The sequence below is a fragment of the Hippopotamus amphibius genome, chromosome 9 (genome assembly GCF_030028045.1).
Source record: "Hippopotamus amphibius kiboko isolate mHipAmp2 chromosome 9, mHipAmp2.hap2, whole genome shotgun sequence".
Lineage (NCBI taxonomy): Eukaryota > Metazoa > Chordata > Mammalia > Artiodactyla > Hippopotamidae > Hippopotamus > Hippopotamus amphibius.
Window position 1 is genome coordinate 41,225,517 of NC_080194.1, and position 19,529 is coordinate 41,245,045.

Here is a 19,529-nt window from a genome sequence, read left to right on the forward strand (position 1 = left end):
TGGTGAGATGTCTTGGGACTCACATAACTCAAGACAGAAAACCTACTATTTATTGGGGCTTAATATTACATTTGACTATTCCCAAAGCTGAATTGAATGTTAGTGAGTTAAACACGACTACCAGAGAGCAACTTGTCCACTCCCCAAATTATAAGCAATAACTATCTCAGCCAGTCCACGGGCACTGCTTTCAGATTGATTAGAGGCAAGTTTTATAGGCTCAATCAAGTTGCTCCAGAGCCATAACTCAATGAGCCATTTTTCCTAGTGACTCAGTACTAGTTCTCTTGTTCACTGCTGCCAAAGTACATCTCATGGAGAACCAAAATTTCTGAGAAACCAGTCTCTGCCATCCCCAAAGTCATTTCTGCTTTTTAAACAGCACATAAACCACTTGGTCTCGTATCTGTTTCGTCTTGACCCCATAGATGATGGGATTCAGCATAGGTGGAGCAAGCATGCTGACATTGGCCAACAGGATATGCACATATACTGGAATGTGGCGTCCAAAGTGCTGAGTGAGGACTGAGAAGATCCCAGGACCATAAAAAAGGATGATGACGCAGACATGGGAGCCACATGTGTTGAGAGCTTTGTGGCAAGCATCTCGGGAAGGGATGTGGAAGACAGCACGGAGAATCAAAACATAGGAAACAAAAATGAGGACAATATCTAAGATCACTGTTGACATCAAGACAAAAAATCCATACCAGATGTTTACTCGGATGTCATCACAGGCATACTTGGCCAAGCCAATGTGTTCACAGAATGTGTGAGGGAGGATGTTATTTCTACAAAAATGCAGCCTCTTCAGAAGAAATACCATGGGCAAAATTGTACAATGTGCTCTCAAGAAAACAGCCACACCAATTTTCCCTATCAGAGAGTGGGTGAGTATCATGGTATACCTCAGTGGGTAACAGATAGCAATGTAGCAGTCAAATGCCATAATTAGCAAGATGCCTGACTCAGAAATGAAGGCAGAATGCTGGAAGTAGAGCTGGGCAATGCAGCTATTAAGAGAGATTTCCCTACTGTTGCACCAGAAAATGGCCAATGCCTTGGGTTCTGTGGTTGTGGCAAAGACAATGTCCACTGCAGCCAACATGCAAAGGAAAAGATACATAGGTTCATGGAGGCTGCTGTTGATGAGGATGGTGAAGATAAGCAGACCATTGCCAAGGAGGGCAAAGACATAGGAGATGAAGAAGGGGATGGAGATCCACATGTGCAGGTCTTCACGGCCCGGAATGCCCAGCAGGTAGAAGACTATGTGGTTAACATCAGTGTGGTTGAAGCTAGCCATGCCTGAGGCAAGCTATTGCGGACTTATCTTGAACTTCCCCTAATAGAGACAAAAAGAAATATGGGTTATATATAAATCTTTTCCTTGGATTTCCTGATTAAATAGATCAAATTAAATACCTGAATTTACCATTATTTCTTCCTAATATCCTGCTAAATGTCTGTAAAATAACAAAAACATCAAAAACATAAAAAGCAGAAGAGAACATAATAGCAGACAAGAGGTGGTAACATTTTGAAAGTAGAAGGATAACTATTGACTACGCAGGCAGGATAAAATTAATAACTTCTAGATGAAAACAAGAATCAAGACAATTTTCACTGCTGAACCCAGACAGTCTCAAGAATTAGAGATATCTGGTACTATTCTAAATAGGGATAAGAATGGGGTTTTTCAAAAGGATTATTTGTTGCAATTATAAAATGCACGAGCAAGATCTGGTAAAATAAGGATAAAATAGAGAGGTAGGTAGAAAGGTAGATAGATGATTGATGATTGATAGATAGATAGATAGATGATAGATAGATAGATGATAGAGAGATAGATAGATAGATAGATGATAGATAGATAGATGATAGATAGATAGATAGATATAGATGATAGATATAGATAGATAGATAGGTAATAGCAATTCAAATATCAGTGAAGATCTTATTGAAGCTGTTTCTCTAGAGTAATAGGAATAGAAACCAATATTTAATGGGTTAAGAAATAAATAGGAAAACAAGCGTATGAAAACATTAATAGATTTATTGAGGCATAAGTGATTTATAATAAGGTGTATATATTAAAATGCAAGATTGGATTTAAAAAAAAGGATTATTGGTTGAAAATCTGTATAAAGAGCAGTTAGACTCCTAGATCCTCTTTACCAGACTATTCACCCAGGCCCCACTCTCCTCACCCAGCAGAACACTGGAGATTTATTCCCCAGGTGAAGGTAAGCCTTGAGATTCTAGGCATAGCTGGGAAAAAACGAAAGGCTACATACTGAACAAAATGAAACCCCAATGAACTTGTCCTATTTATTTATGTCTGGCAGGGCTAGCTTACATAAGCCTATATGCAGATCTTACAATTCAATTTAAGAGTGAGGCACTAAAAAGTAATTAGAGGTCCCATGTGCAGGCATGGTATTTGTTTAGGGAGAAACTTCCTGTCAAATTACTCCAATCCAAAATTTTAAACCAAAATAAGTAAACAGATTGTAAGAGTAGAAAAAGTTATTTAGGATCTTCAAAGATTTACCTCCCATTAACCCTTTCACAGAAAGCTACTGGAAGACACGTATCACCAAAATGAGGGAATGAACTGAAAACAGAGAAACATAAGCTAAAACAAAGTGATACGATGCAGGAGAGGGTATAGGCCGTGAAGGAGTACGGGACTTCCTTGAATAACGGTGAAGTCTGACAACCGTGAAGAGTCCTAGAGTATCATGAACCTGGATTGGATCAGGGGATAGAGGACACCTGAAGCAAAGTCTCAAAGGAAAAGCTTGTTTGAAATGTAATTTACATTTCTAGTAAAAGTAAGGCACGTAAAAACTAAGCAAAAAAAAAAAAAAAAGCAATTATTTACTCCAGAGAAGAAAACACTTTTGAACAAGAAACATGATCATATGTGTTTATGCATAATTCAGTTATCTTCATAATAATGTAAACATAAATATGCATCTTTAAAATGATGATATAACTCTATTAATAAAATCAAGGAAAGGAAAGTTTGCATGTGTCTGAATGTGTGTGTATGCATTTGAGAAGGGGGGTTTATATGTAGGAAAGCTAAAAGCCCATCTTCTAGATAAGAAAGTCAGTGGATAACGTATAAAAATGATTGAAAATATAAATGAAGAAATAATAGTATAAGCAGCTATCTATCTATATGGAGGTAAATACTAAAAAAAACATGTAAGTATTAAAGTAGTTGTTTCTGAGGAGCAGGAATTAGAGGTGGGATGGAGCAGGGAGCCTCTATTTTTTATTGTAAGTCTTATAGGACTTTTGAAGGTTTTAAACTTTGTATATGTACAATATTCACTCTAAGGTGGAGAGAGCAAGAAAGAAAAAAAAAAGAAACAAAGTCATTCCAATCCTAGAAGGAATACAGAATATTTAGTAGCCAAAGTGCTCATTATTCCCCTGAAGCAGCCAATACCAATATTTGTAAAAGGAATAATAATTTTATACTATCAAGATCAAACTGTAACGTTCACCCTTTTCCTTCCCCTCTCTAACTGTGTATTGAATTTGACATCCCCATCTCCATTCTCAGGAGGTGAACTTGGTGCAGAACTAAGGTAGTGACAAGCTTATAGAGATCCAAGATGTAGTGAAGTACACAGATAAACAGCTGTCAACATCTCTACATTAATCAGTGTCTGACTCAGGACTTAGCACAGTGAGTACACATGAACAGAGTTGCCTTCCGCCCTAGGTTCTATTCTCCTCACCACTACATTTTATTTCTGGAATAGGAAAATCCACTCCTAATTTTGTTACTTTACAGTATTACTAAGTAATGGTAAAACTATACTGAAAATAAACCATGGGAAAGAAGTGCCAGGAGGGACTTCCCTGGTAGCTCAGTGGTTAAGAATCCTCCTGCCAATTCAGGGGACACGGTTCAATTCCTTGTCCGGGGAGATCCCACACGCTGCAGAGCAGGTAAGCCTGTGAGCCACAACTACTGAGCCCATGCACTGCAACTACTGAAGCTCACGTGCCTAGAGACCATGCTCTGCAACAAGAGAAGTCATGACACTGAGAAGCCCACGCACTGCAACAAAGAGTAGTCCCCACTGGCCTCAACTAGAGAAAGCTCTGGTGCAGGAACGAAGACACAACGCAGCCAAAAAATAGAAGAAGAAGGAGAAGGAGAAGGAGAAGGAGAGGAGGAGGAGGAGGAGGAGGAAGAGGAATAGGAAGAAGGAGAAGAAGAAGAGTGCCAGGAGAGGCTTCTGAGGATGTGCCACTCTGAGTACACATTCTCTCTTGAGAAAAGGCATCCTCCTGGAGGAGATGGAAGAAATAAAAATAGATATGATAGTGCCACTGAGGTTTGATGACTGGCTGTTCACACAATGTTGATGAAAAACTAGCAGGAAAAAGAGATGAATATGAAGCAAAATAAGAGCCAGAAGAGGACGAACTTACAGATGATTATACTCACTGGATACTTTCAGAGGGGCAAAGACGCTTTTTCTACTGTGAAGCATAAAATAGAGGCTGAGAGGCTCAAGAACTGGGGTATGGTCTATAGGTGAAGTTGTGTGATAGAGTGGCTGATTGTCTCCCCAAGGGTCACTTTATGAAAATTTCTCAAATGCCCCATGAAGACTTCAGTAGCCTTCACCATTCTGGACAATTTGCCTGCGTCTCCCTGTCTTATGCCGCTGAGAGAACTACCCTTATTCAGATCACTTCTTATCATGGCCGAATATGTCAGGAATGTGTTTATTGACACATCTCCCCATAAACTACTCCTTTCTCTATGTTTTCACAAGGAGTCTAATCATCAGAAGATCTTTTCTCAGTTATAGGCATATCCGATTACCTGTCAATGTTCCCCAATTGATTGTGAACTTCCTGAAGCTTGAGTATTACTTTTTTTCTTTATGCATCTCCAGAACCAAGCACACTGGGGCACACTGTAAGTCCTCAAAATATTTCACAAAACAACCAAATGGCAAGTACTGGATGGGTGCAATGAAGGATCAGGGCACAGAAAGTATGACTAAGCCCCTTTAAATTCTTTGGATGTTTACAGCAGTCAGGACCAGTGCCAATATGGAAACTTATCTAGAAGGGCTCAGGGATTTTTGGCACCCTGAGAGCTAAAGATGGTCCTCATGCCTAGCACATCTTCACTCTGCCTTCCAGGCAACACTTCCCACTCTACTTGGACAGCTCTTATTTGTGAATCTGGTACAGTGGTGTGCTGGTCAACCCTCTCACTATGTATATATATATGCATATACTTTAATATATATATGTATATGAAATAAAACTAAACCTTGGTTTAAATTATTTGTCAATTTCCATGGTATATATTCTTCTACCATGGTCAATTTCATTTACCAACAAAATTTGCTCAATGTTGACTCTGAAAGAAATGCACACAATTGACTTTGCTAGCCAGTGAATGTGGCCCCACCATACAACTGCTCTAGTCTCTCTGTCTGCTTCACTCTAGACAATAATACTTTTAACCAACTACCTGCGATTCAATACATCTAGCTGGGTGGGGTCTTCCACCCTGAAATTACACCCCACAGCAATAAACTATGACTCACCTGCTTCAACTGGAGTGCTTCTGGGCTAGAAGAGAATTCATCATAGTAGGAATCTCAGAGTGATGGGTCCCAAGAGCTGAAATTTTATGTGTTTGCTTGAAGATCTCAGGGGCAGCTATTACCCTCAGGGAGTCTAGAATTAGAGTTGTCTTTATAATATCTCCCCCTCTGATCCACACACAGGTAACATATTTATGGCTCTCCAAGCCTGTGCATCCCCTCCTCTACAACACCATCCCTAAATCAGGTGTGCACATGTGTTACTTTTAATAAACGAATTTTTATCATTACTGCACCAAATATTCTTATTTCCAAGTTCACTGGAGAGGTTTCAGAACTTAGTCTCCCATTGTCAAAACAGCCTGAGAGAAGAGTGACACGTTTGACTGAGTAAGCAAACTCCTGCGAAGACCCTGGAACAGGATGGATTGATTTTCAGAAGTCATCTATCCTTAATGACACTAGCATGATTGTTAGAAACAGATGAAGTGAGAACAGTGCTCTGGCCTGGGATTTTGCTCAGCTACTCCTCACTGTGTTTCTCAAGCGCTGAGATAGCTAGTGATATTCTTAGACAATTCCATACAAATCTCTACTCCTTAATGTCCCTCATTCTAGCTAAATGGCATTCTTAGAATCAGTGATTCCTGTATTTTACAGTTATTCCTATTATATCAGAATTTATATCCTATCAACATGAAAGTCTGTAATAAGGGAATGTGAATGAATTGTGTGTTTCGTATTTTGCTGAACAACACTTGAGGAGACTGAGGGGATTGAGACATCACTCCTCTGTCATGGGAAAACACTCATGTGGTTTCTGATGCAGTGATGTTGCTGGGAGAAGCTGAGGAAGGGGAGCTGCCCCAATCTCAGTGTCAGGCCATGTTCTTCAGTGATCTCCTCAAGGGGAAATTCAAGGTCTTTAATGACTTGATTCCTGCCCTCCTTTAGAGCAACACTTCCCACATTACCTTCAAAGCAAACCAAGACACACCAGGCCATTAACTCCTCAACTTTTCCAGGTCATGCCATATACTGTAGGCATTTCTGCTCTGTCTTGGGATAACCTCCCTCAACTTATGGAAAACTCTTTTTCCTCCTTTCATACCCAATTCTCATCTCATTTCCTCTGTGATACTTTCTCTAACCACAACTCCTTCCCAATGAGTTATTTAGTTGGTAATTCCTCTATGAGAAAAAAGCATTGTCCATATCTCTATTTTTAATACCTTTTGATTTAAAAAATCTGTTTCTTATAGATAACATTAGAAATTATGAACAAGTGCAAATGTGAACTGGAACTCATAGACCCGTAAATATACAGCCCTCAAGCAGTTTTACTGTGAAAATTTTGTTTTCTGTAGCTATACATCTATAGCAATACTTGCATGTTACATCTACAGCTGTATCTGAATCTGTGTCTGTATTTCTTCTCCATCTGCACCTATAGCTTGATCTATTCCTATATCTATCTGGAAAATATTATATGATACATATATATAGTATTGATCATATAATACTACATATCATAGTATATATATGGTCTGTAAACTACTTTTCTATCAGTACAATGTTATCATTGTTCGTTTCTAATATATATGAATTTATATAAACAATTACCATGTCTATATAGTGTTTCATTGCAGGATTTTACTATAATTTATTTAACCAAGCATTCTTCTTTTAAGTCCTTTCTGCATGGCATTATGACTATATATTTACAAATTTAATACTCAGTTTTACTTGTTGCTTAAGTTTGCAGCACAGATATGATCTAAATAAATTTATTTTTAAGTATTATCTTTTAATATAAGATGCAAATGCTCAACATAAGAATTGGAAAACAACAAAAATATAAAGAAAATCACTAGTCAGGAGAAAACCACTGATAGCATTTTGGTATACTGCCTCACATTGCTTGTTCTATGCATATATATTTTTATACGTTTTCAATATTATTGGGCATTTGGAGTTTTCTATTTTTAACCATATAAACGAGGCTCCTCTAAACATCTTATATATAAAGCTTATTCTAATTTTTCAACTTTTATTTTAAGAATAGAGTCTTAGAAATGCTATTGCATATTTTATAGATTTTTTTGATGAATCCTATGAAATTGTGCTCAGAAAGGATGCATAGTATATCTCTTTGCACTAATAATGGGGTTATTTTCATTTTCTAAAAACTTCCATTCAAAAGGACAAAATAATATTGTACTTCAATTTTACTTATATTTTTTATTGCTATTGTGGCTAAACATTTATTAAATAGTCATATTTTATCTTATGAAGTAATGATAACTACTGTTTGTTGACTACTTATGTTACAGCTCTCATGCTAAGCTTTTTGTGTACATTACCTCACATTATCTTCACTTTGGCTCCATAAAGTAAGTACTAAACATGAGGAAATGGAAATCTACCAAGGAAAATGGCAGAGGAAGGAACAAATTCACTTTTCTCTTTGTCAGGTTTGTGCTCTCTATCTCCTAGAGATGATTCTGGCTGTTCCTGCTTTTGTCCATTTAATTCTTGAAAACTCTTATGTTATCCTTATCTCTTGTCATTATTTTTTAATTTCTCGATAGTAATATACGTTTTCCTCCTGTATTTAAGTATTTATCTAGTATGTTTACCCTTTCTTCTTAATATTTTTATAAGCTTACTTAAATATTAGTACCTATACTTGTGTCTTTTCTTTAATTTTTTTTAATTGGTCAATCATATAAAATTCTACTTAAGCTAGGATTTGAGTATTATTAACATCCATTCTCTATTTTCATTTTCTCATCTCTAAATTAAGATTATTTTATTACCATTATAGAGTTCTTATGATGATTAAATGGGTTAATATATGTAAAGTGCTTAGAATGGCATTAGGCATATAATCATAAGTATTATATATTTGCTATTATAATTATTATTACTGATAAGTTTCATTTGTCTTAAGATACCTTTATTTCACTTTCACCATGTTTTTAAGTTTTCATATTTAAATAATTATAGATTCACAGGAAGTTGCAAAACAAACTGTGTACTGGAAGGTCCTGTTTACCCTTCATCTAGTTTTCCCCTTTGGTGACATCTTGCATGACTATACTACAACATCAAAACCACAAAGTTGACATTGGTACAAACCACAGAGCTTACTAGATTTCATTAGTTTTACATGCAGTACTTACGTGTATACTTGTGCCTGTGTATATAGTTATGTAATTATATGACATTAAAGATTCAGGAAACCATCACCACAATTAAAATACAGAATTGTTCCACCCCCACTTATTATTCTTTGTTGCCTCACTTACATCCCTCTCTTTCCATACCTAGTCCTTGACAACCTCCAGGTCTACAATTTTGTTATTTCATGAATGAGATTAATATATATATGTATATGGGATCACATAGCACATAACGTCTAGAGACTACGTTTATTTCACTCAGCATAATTCCCTTACGATTCATCCAAATTGTTGTGTGGGTCAATAGTTTGTTTCTTTTTATTGTTGTGTCACATTTCATGGTATGAATGTACGTAGTGTTTTTAAACATTCATATGCTAAATAATATTTGGGTTGTTACCAGTTTTAGCTATTATGAATAAAGCTGCTGTGAACATTCATGCACAGGTCCTTGTTTAAAAGTAAGTTTTCATTTCTCTGGGATAAATGCTCAAGCATGCAGTTCTCGGTTATACCATAAGTTTATATTTAGTTTTGTAAGAAACCACCAGAATGTTTTCCTGAATAGCTCTACCATTTTGCATTACTGCCAGGAAGGCCAAAGTGATCCAGTTTCTCTGCATCCTCAGCAACATTTGGGTGTCATCATTATTTATTTCAGTCATTCTGATTGTTGTATGTCATTGTGGCCTTAATTTGCATATCTCTAAATGCTAATGATGTTATGCATTTTCCATGTGCTTGTTTGTCACTGGATATTCCTCTTCAGTGAAGTGTCAGTTCATGTGTTTTGCCTATTTTCTAATTGGATTCTTTGGGGTTTTTTACAGTTAAGCTTTGGGAGCTCTTTATATATCCTAAACCCAAGTACTTTGTCATAAGTGTTTCTAAATAAATTTTCCCAGTCTGTGGCTTGCCTTTTCATCCTCTTAATAGAGACATTTCTCAGAGGAAAAGAGTGTAGGGGTTGGGAATAGCACTGTGGGAAGGGAATTGGGAATCTTTTATATATTTGCTGTCAGGGAAGAGTAACTCAAAGATTCTCATTTTCACATGACAAATAAGGCTATTAGACATCTAGCTAGAAGCTATTTCAGCAACATATTCTTTTTCACCTTTCATTAAAAACTGTTCCTTGAATAGAGCACATTATTTACACATTTCTCACCCCTCTTTAGTCAAGCCATGCTCTCACCACACCTCTGTGCCTTGATATGTTTTCCAGGAGTACCCTTCTTTCCTTTGGTTTGCTGCTGAGCCTATATTCATACTTCAAGGGCTAGTTCAATCCTCCCTCCTTTGTGAAACCTGTTATATACCACCTCAGACAATGTATATCAACGTACATGTATATCAACACATGTTGACTAAATTTTTATTTGAAAATAACACTTACATTTGGTATATCAAAATAACATGAATGGGTATATGAATACAGGGACTGATAGGAATATGATAAAGCAGGCAGAGGCAAAATTTAATGGAAGAACCTAGATGGTTGACATATAGTTGATAATTGTAAAATTCTCTCAAAATTTCTCTATATCTGAAAATATTTGTAATAAGATGTTATTGAAAGTGCATTTATTTGTGTGAATAAATCATGGTCACTCTTTTAAAGATAGCCAATACAGACTAATGGAAATAAAATTATAGCAAAAGTCACCAGTTTCTTGGTATTTTGAGATAACCACTATTAGAAACTTTTAAATGTACATTGTTATGTATTTATTCTCTTCAGTCTAAATGTTATTGGTTTGTTATTTTTATATTGTCAGGTCAAACAGTCAGTCTCTGAAATTTCTATTCTGGGTATGACATAATAGGACATGGCATGATAATGTTTCCATTATGGCAAGAAGCAAAAGACAAATAAATTTCAAAAATTATATATTAAGCCATCAGAGAGCTAGGAAAGTAACAAAGACTAGATGAACAAAACTTCAGGAGACAAGAAAGCCATTCAAAAGCAAACTGATGATTGCTAACCAATTTTTTCCCCAGCAACTATTTGTTGACTCTGGGCCTGGGCTAAGGATGAGTCTTGGTCTAGGAAGAGGGTTTCTCCTGGGGGAAAAGGAAGCCAGCAGAGCTTTTAGTGGCCATACAGGACTGCAGTAAAAATTTCAAACCTTGGGTATCTCAAATGCACATCTATGGGACATTTGCTGAGTACTGTGGCCACTTGGTGCTGGGGAACTAAACCAAGACATCTAAAAGGTAGTATGAAATATGTTGCGTTCCTGTGATTCCTAAGACAGAAAAACCTATCAGTATGAGAGGGTATAACTAAACTGTAGTTTGACTTCTCATTTCTATCATTTTTCAACTTTTGAAGCTGCAAAGACTGGAGTCTAAAAAGCTAAGTTAAAAGATCTCTGAAAGGAAGAACTGAATCTTCTATAGGTATTTTTAAGACTGAGGGAAAAAATGGTCTACCAGGGTTTTAGTTTAAATTGCTGAACAGTTCTGTCCTGGAAGGAAGAGCATAGAAGACAAAGATTGAGTGTGACTAAAACTGAAACTTGACCTTAACATGGGAGTGAAGTGATCAGCGGTTCACCTTATCTCTATAAAAGAAGATGGAAAAAACACTTCTGGTAGAAGATAACATTATCTGTAGCCTCTGTAGATTTTTATTAGCATAACAAGTACAAAATTTAAAAGTACTAGGCATACAAAGAGGAAAAACCTTATGAGCAGTGATCAAGAAAAAAAACTGAAAAGAAAAGCAGATTGATGCTAAAGCTCACCTCATGCACAGAGAGAATTGTTGAGAAAAGCATAATGTTAGTTTCCACCATTACATTCATTTCTGCTTTGTAAAGAACACACGAATCACCTGGTCCCTGATTTGTTTGGTCTTGATCCTGTAAATGATGGGGTCAGCATAGGTGGAGCCAGAATATAGACACTGGCCAGCAGGACATGGATATGGGGTGAGATGTGATGTTCAAATCGCTGAGTGAGGACTGAGAAGATGCCAGCTGCATAAAAGAGGATGATGACACAGACATGGGAGCCACATATGTTGAGAGCTTTGTGACGAGCATCTCGGGAAGGGATGTGGAAGACAGCACGGAGAATCAGCACATAAGAAATAAAATTTAGCACAACGTCTATGACCAAAGTTGACATTAGGACAAAAACCCCATACCAGATGTTTACTTGTGTATCATCACAGGAAATATGGGCCAAGACAATGTGCTTACAAGCAGTGTTTGGGAGGATGTTACTTTTGCAGAAAGACAGTCTTTTCAGGAGAAATATTATGGGGAAAATTGTACCATAACTTCTCAGAAATATGGTAACACCAATTTTCCCAATCAGTTTATGTGTAAGAATAGTGGTGTATCTCAGGAGATAGCAAATGGCGATGTAGTGGTCAAATGCCATCACCAGCAAGATCCCTGACTCAGACATGAAAGTAGAAGAGAGGAAGAATACCTGAGAAATGCAGCGATTAAGAGAGATTTCTCCAGCATGGAACCAGAAGATGGCCAAGGCCTGAGGTACTGTGCACGTGGAGAGGACGAGGTCTGCTCCGGCCAGCATGCAGAGGAAGAGGTACATGGGTTCATGGAGGCTGCGCTTTGTGAGGATGATGAAGATGAGCAGGCTGTTCCCAAGCAGGGCGATGACATAGGAAATGAAGAAGGGGATGGAGATCCACACGTGCTGCTCCTCTAGGCTGGGGAAGCCCAGCAAGTGGAAGACTGTGTGACTGACACCAGTGTGGTTTAAAGCAGCCATGTCTGATGGGACCACTAGGGCTCCACCATCTACGTGCACAGACAGAAAAAAAAAATGCAGATTACATTCAAAGATTTTCTTTGATATCACCAGCACTTTGGCACCTTCCTGATCCCATTTGGTTCAGAAGATGCCATGAGCTATGTTATATATAAAGATGAAGGACATGTTATATATAAAAATGCTATATATAGAAATGAAGATGCTTGTTCTCTAAATGAGATCTTAACCACAAAAACAATATGACACATATAACTAAAGAAAATAAAAGTATGGAGTTAATATCTTTGTTGTACAAAATAAAGCTAACATAGTAATGCAAGAGGAGTAATGCTTTCTGTGTTTGTAAAGTTTTAAAGAATAAGTACATATCTGAAGTAACTCTTGAAGACAGCATAATAAACCAATAGGTAGGAGTGGCAAAGAGAATTTTTCTTATGGAAGGCACAGAATAGAGCTAAGGAGCTCAAGAAATAAGGTCTGGTTCATAGGTAAACTTGCACATGCTAGAGTAGGTGGTTGTCTAATCCAACATCACTCTAAGAAACTGCTCAAATGCCTCATGAAGGTTTTCACAGTCTTAATCCAGTTGCCTTCAGCATCCTGATGAAGTATGCTTTGTTCTGCTAAGAGAATTACTCCTATTTGGGGTACTTCTCACCACCTGCATGACACATCTCCCCTCCAGTTACTCTTTTTCCTAATTTCACAGGGAGTCTTATATCAGAGTATCTATCTCATGGATAGGAGTATATCTGATTAGCTGTTGATGATTTCTGCAATTGATTGTGGACTTTCTATGGTTTGTGTGGCTTCCTTTGTGCATTTCCAGAACCTAGCACTCTAAGACATAGCATAAGTCCTCAAGATGTCTAACAAAATAATCCAATAACAAATAAATATAGCATAGGTGGGATGATAGATCAGGGCAAGGAAATCATGAATAAGCCCCTAAATAAACACCTTCAGCGTGTACAGTAGTCAGGATCTGGGGACCATGTATGAGAGTGAGTCAAACATTATCTGCCCTCCAGTTATGTTAAAACTTCTATTGGCCACACTGTTTTATTAGCACTTTCTGTTCAAGGCTACTGTCTCCCAGTCATGGCTGTGCAGGTGTGAAAGTGTTACATCAGGTCATTTGTAACTGCGGTGTGAGCAAAAATGGATGCCCCACTTGTGATTTGCACAAAAGAAGAGCAGCGTGCAGTGATTCATTTTTTTGTGGTCTGAGGGTGTACCTGGTGCCATTATTTATCGAACACTTTGTGCACAGAATGGGGAAAGAGTTTTGTCATGAAGAAGTGTGTATGAATGGTTAGAGATGCTTATTGAAGAGCTGAAGCCTTAAACTTTGGATTAAACACAGAGGTCTGTTATCTAAGGGCATTGTGATCTTGCATGACAATGCACATTCGCACACTTCTGCCCACACTGTCTACACTCTGCAAAAACTTCATTTTGAGATGTTAAAGCATCCTCCCTATAGTCCTGATCTTCCTCCATCAGACTTTCACCTGTTTGGTCCCCTGAAAGCAGCCCTATGAGGATGAAGATTCACTTCTAATGAAGTGAAGAGAGTGGTGCATTCATGTCTTGCACCTCAGCCTGAAACATTTTTTAGTGAGGGAATACAAAAGCTTGTTGACAGATGGACAATGTGTATTGCAAAGTGAGGAGACTGTGTCAAAAAATGATGTACTTGTCTTTTCTAAAAGTTAATTAAAATAAATTCTACAGCCAAAGTGTGGATAATTTTTAACTCACCCTCGTAGAACTTTATCTGTAAGTACTCAGGGTTCTTTGACACAATAAGGGCTAAAGAGTTCCTCACACTCAGTGTTCCCTTACTCTCTCCTCCATTATAGCACTTTCTATTCTACTGGAACATTCCATAATTGTGAATTTGATCCAGTGATGTTCTGGTAAACTGGCTTATCAAAAAAAAACACATACATACATACAAAGTACATATATACATACAAATTAAAAAGATAAAGCAAAGCCTGTTTTGTAACACTTGCCAATTTCTATGATGTATATACTCCCACCATGGCCTGTTTCAAGCTATTAACATGATGTGACTGAATATGGAGTCTGAAAGAAATATGCACAATTTCATATTTCATGAATCTTTACAAATGGCTCCAGCAAAGAGCTCCTCTATTCTCTCCAATTGTGTCTATTTCTCACCAAAGAAAGGTCCTAATATTTTCAGCCTCTGTTGGGCCCCATAACATCTCGTTGGGAGCAAGTCTTCCCTCGCCTGCAACTTCACCCCACAGCAATACAATTTCACTCACTTGCTTCTCATGGAGTTCTCATGAGCTAAAATGGAATTAGTCACAACAGGACTTTCAGAGTGATGGGGACCAGAGATCTGAGATTTTATGCATTTGCCTGAAGCCCTCAGGGACAACTATTACCCCAGGGAGTGTAGACATAGAGCTGGCCTTTCAACAACACCCTCTCTGACCTATAGAGTTGGGTCACATCATTGTGGTTCTCCAGCTCTGTCCATACCACCCTGTTCTCCACAACATCATTCCTGGATAGGTGGGCACAGGTGCCTTTTCAGTTAACAAACTGCTGGTATTACTGCACATATATTCCTGTTCCCATTTTCATAGGAATTAGCAAATATTAATTCTTTTTTCAGTCAGCACAGGTAATTTGAAATTAACATACAAATATTATTAAACTGAGTATAACAAATATATGTCTTCAAAGTTTAGACAAACCTGAAATTCAGTTTATATGCCATGTTTAAAGTCATTTAAACTTTGGAATTTATAATAATGATATTTTAAATATTTACATAAGAATACTTGAATATCTTTTTTAAAATCTATTTATACAACCTATGTGAATCAAGGCCAACTGTGAAAAACATTCTGTGCCCTCTTTTCCGTTAGCTACCAAATAACTAACATTTAATTTTCAGTTATATTGTTCAGTAAAGCTCCTCTTGTTGATACAATTGTCTCCTCCTTTTTATATTGTGTTCATTTATTTTTTGTGTTTATTTAGTTAGTCTAAGTAAATAGTACATACAAGTACATACATACTGCTGAAGGAGAAGCAGCTTTATGTCTAAGAAGCACTTTTGTGTCTGTGTATGATAATAAAACCACAGAATTCTAGTCAAAATGATATAAGAAGCTGATTCAGAAGAACACTCTTCCCACTTAGAGAGGAGCTCAATAAAGATTCTTACTTGGCTGTTGTTGTTGTTGTTGTTGTTGTTTTGATGAGTTGTACTTTCATTGTAGAAAAATATCCATTCTCATTGATGCAGGCTGTGATGGTTAGTTTCACGTATTAGTCAAATTGCCTAGGCCACAGGTCCCAGATATTTGGCCAAACAATGGTCTGGATGTTGCCATCCGGGCATTTTTTTAGATCAGATCAACATTTAAATCAGACTTTGACTTTGAGAAAAGCAAATTACTCTCCACAATGTGGGTGTGCCTCACCCAGTCAGTTGAAGACCTTAAGAGAAAACACAGTGAAGTCCCCCAAAGTAAAAGATATTTTTCCTCCAGGCTGTCTTTGGACTGGACCTGCAGCATCAACTCTTCCCTGAGTCACCGCCCTACAGTCTACCCTGCAGATTTTGGATTTGCCAATCTCCACAAGTGTGTAAGCCAATTCTTTAAAATAATAAATACACAAACATGCACACACACACACATACCATTCGTTCTGTTTCCCTGGAAAACCCTGACTAATACAGAGGCCAAGGGTACTTTTTATGGATATATGTTTTAGCTTCTCTTGGGGAAATAACTGGGATTGGGATTGCTTGGTCATACAAAAGGTATCTGTCTAATTTCATAAGAAACTGCCCAATTTTATGCTCTCACCAACGTGGTATGAGAATTTTATTTGCTCCTCACCCTACCCACATTTGTTATTTGTCTTTATAGTTTTAACAATTGTAGTAAGAGGCTAATGGTATCTCACTGATGTTTTAACTTGAATTTAATTTTTATTGGCCAAAAAATATTGAGCACATCTTTAATGTACTTATTGCCCATTTGCAAGTCTTCCTTAGTGATATGTCTTTTCTAATGGTTTGCTCATTTTCAGTGTATTTTTTGTCTTTTTATAAATCATTGTAGGAGGTTTCATGTATCCTATTCTATTCCATTGATATATTTGTCTATTTTTTATGCTAGTACCATACTACTGAAGCTTTATGGGAAAAATTTATTTCTGATGGAGTTAAGTTCTTTAATTTTGTTCTTCTTTTCCAGATTGCTTTAGATATTCTAGGTCTTTTGCATTTCTACTTAAAGTTTATAATCAACTTGTAAATTTCTTTCTAGAAATGCTGCTAGAAATATGATCCAGGTTACATTGACTCTATAGGTCATTTTGGGTAGAAATGGAATCAATAGAACTAAGTCTTCCAATCCATGAACATTACTATCTCATCTTCTGTTTAGATCTGCTTTAATTGATTCTATAGTAAATAAAGATTCTTAATTTTATTTTCTGCTTACTTGATGCTTATATATAAGAATACAATTTATTTATATATTTTAAAATTTTTTTTAAATTTTTTTGGCCATGCAGCATGCAAGATCTTTGTTCTCTGACCAGCGATCAAACCAGTACCCCCTGCAGCTGAAGCGCACAGTCTTACCCACTGGACAGCCAGGGAAGTCCCTATCTATGTATTTTAAATCTGTATTCTATGACATGGCTAAATTCAGTTATTAGTTCTGGTAGTTATCATGTAGATTTCTTACGATTTACTACATACTTTATAATGTCATCTGCAAGTTAAACACAGTTTTATTTCTTCCTTAACAACTTGAATACCTTTTTGTGTTTTTCTTCCATTTTTGTAATGGTTATAACTTCTGAAATAATGTTGAGTAAAAGTAGTGAGAATAGATATCCTTACCTTGTTCCTGATTCTAGAAAAAAATGTTTAATTTCACATTTAAATATAACGTTATTGGTTGATTTTATATGGATGTTATTTATCAGGTTAAGGAGGTTCTACTCCTAGTGGCTGAGAGTTTTAAATCTGAATGGACTTGAATTTTGCCAAATGCCAACCCTGTGATTTTGCACTGTAAGTAGAGCTATCAGTATGAGCTCATGATCCAGGAAGAGGAAACAAAAGAGCTTTTGTTTCCCCGGACTCTGATGAATGAAAGTCAATGACACCAAAATAGCAACAAACACATCTAGTGCTCAAACTTGTTTTTTAACTACTATTCATCATTAAAAGTATCTGGGAGATCTTGGAGAAATAATTTGTTCCATGGGTGAAGTGGAAAATTTTAAGATGATTCCAGAACATCTTGGGCAAAAATGTAAGAAAGTTCTCCAAAAAATGATAACTAAATGGCAAAGGTTACAATAGCTGGTTCAATGTAGCTGTCACTAGTGAAACTTAGAACAATTTGAGTAGCAAAATGAATAATCATAGCACTCTTGACCCAACGCTGCAGGGCTTAGGCGAAGCCTCCACTAGGCCACCGAGGACGTGGCGCCTTTGGGCGTCGGGCGTGGCAGGACGAGAAGAATGGCCGCCGCTCGAACGCCCAGAGGGCCGTTAGAGCCTCGAGGGCCCTGGAAGGCGGGTCTACGTGGACGCCCGCACGGATCCGGGACCTGAGGTGACCCCTCTGTCCCAGCTGGACGAGACCTCACTTCGTCCAGACAACGACGGACAAAGGCCTTCACGGGCCCGGAAGGTGAGCGGAGCCCCGGCCGACAAGTGGAGGAACGTTGGCGGGTCCTCGGGCGGTTGGTCGTCGTTCCACCCAGACCTTGATGTCGGAAGCTAGAAATGGTAGAAGAACGGACCACATGTGGCCGATAGGACGTGCCCACCACCCTCTGGGAAGAGTTACTGGCCATTTATAGAAGGCCTGTGTATATAATATGAAAAAGCTGCTCTCAACTTACCCCCCAACCTTTCAAAAGAAAACTTTAGCTACATCTAGGCCTTCTAGGTGTAAAGAGGTTGCAGACGTATGATAAAGTAGAGTTAGAAAATCACACGTCTTGTAAATGCCCATTTGTTTTTATTAAAAAAAAAATAGAAATGTCTTCTGAAAATGACTTTTGAAATGGAGCTGTTTGACCACCTCTAGAAGCGACATCAGGAGCCACAGAGGTCCACGTTGGTTCAGTGGGTTAGAGGGCATGGAATACAAGACCTTGATGAAGAAAAGAAGGTTCTATGCCAGACTGGTCGTACTTAGAAGACATTTCCATATTATAACCATTGTTTTGTGTGTGCATTTTACTCCTCGCTACTTTATATATAGTTGGCAATAAGTGCTTTTTTGAAATATGTAGTCTTTCTAGATGTTCTGAAGTGCCTGATATTTGTTAGAAGTAGAGGTAGTAAAAAGACATTTTGTAAATATCTTTTTGTTAAAATTCATATGAAATGTTGATTAGGGGGCGGGGGATTTGCCAAACCACCTTTTTGAACGGTCCGCATGGTGTTTGTGCACTGGTTCAGGGTCGGGGGGAGGAGAAGGAAGTGCAGAGCGCTCTGTGCCAGTGTGTTTATAGTGAGGCGGGATTAACCATTGTCTTTTTTACGTTGGTGTGTTTTGTTTCATTTTGCTGTGTATGTAGTGTATATAAAGGACAGATGAGTCCTAATTTACAACATCTAGTCTTTCTAGATGTTAAAGAGGTTGCCAGTGTATGACAGAAATAGACTTAGTAAATAATACATTTTGTATGTCTTGTGTTAAAATTTCTAGGAAAGATTGTCTTCTGAAAATGTGAGCATTATAGCCCTCTGGGTTGGTGGAGTGGGTAGAGAAGGAAGGGGGTTGGTCTTAGGCTAGAATGCCCATATTTTGAAGACACTTTCCCATTATAACTGTTACATGTGTGCAGTTTACTCAAGACTGCTCTGTATATAGTGGATCAATTAAGTCCTTATATGAAGCATCTAGTCCGTCTAGATGTTTAGAAGTGCCTGACGTATGTTAAATGTAGAGGT

The 19,529-nt window shown here is 37.6% G+C and overlaps 2 protein-coding genes across 2 annotated transcripts; both read right to left on the bottom strand.

The window, feature by feature from the left end:
• Positions 1 to 361: 361 nt before the first annotated feature.
• Positions 362 to 1,306, bottom strand: LOC130829374 (olfactory receptor 52B4-like). The gene has a single exon (XM_057695868.1). It carries the CDS (start codon positions 1,304 to 1,306, stop codon positions 362 to 364), a length of 945 nt encoding a protein of 314 aa, XP_057551851.1.
• A 10,317-nt stretch (positions 1,307 to 11,623) lies between these two features.
• On the bottom strand, positions 11,624 to 12,538 carry LOC130829382 (olfactory receptor 52B4-like). The gene has a single exon (XM_057695879.1). It carries the CDS (start codon positions 12,536 to 12,538, stop codon positions 11,624 to 11,626), a length of 915 nt encoding a protein of 304 aa, XP_057551862.1.
• Between the last annotated feature and the right edge of the window lie 6,991 nt (positions 12,539 to 19,529).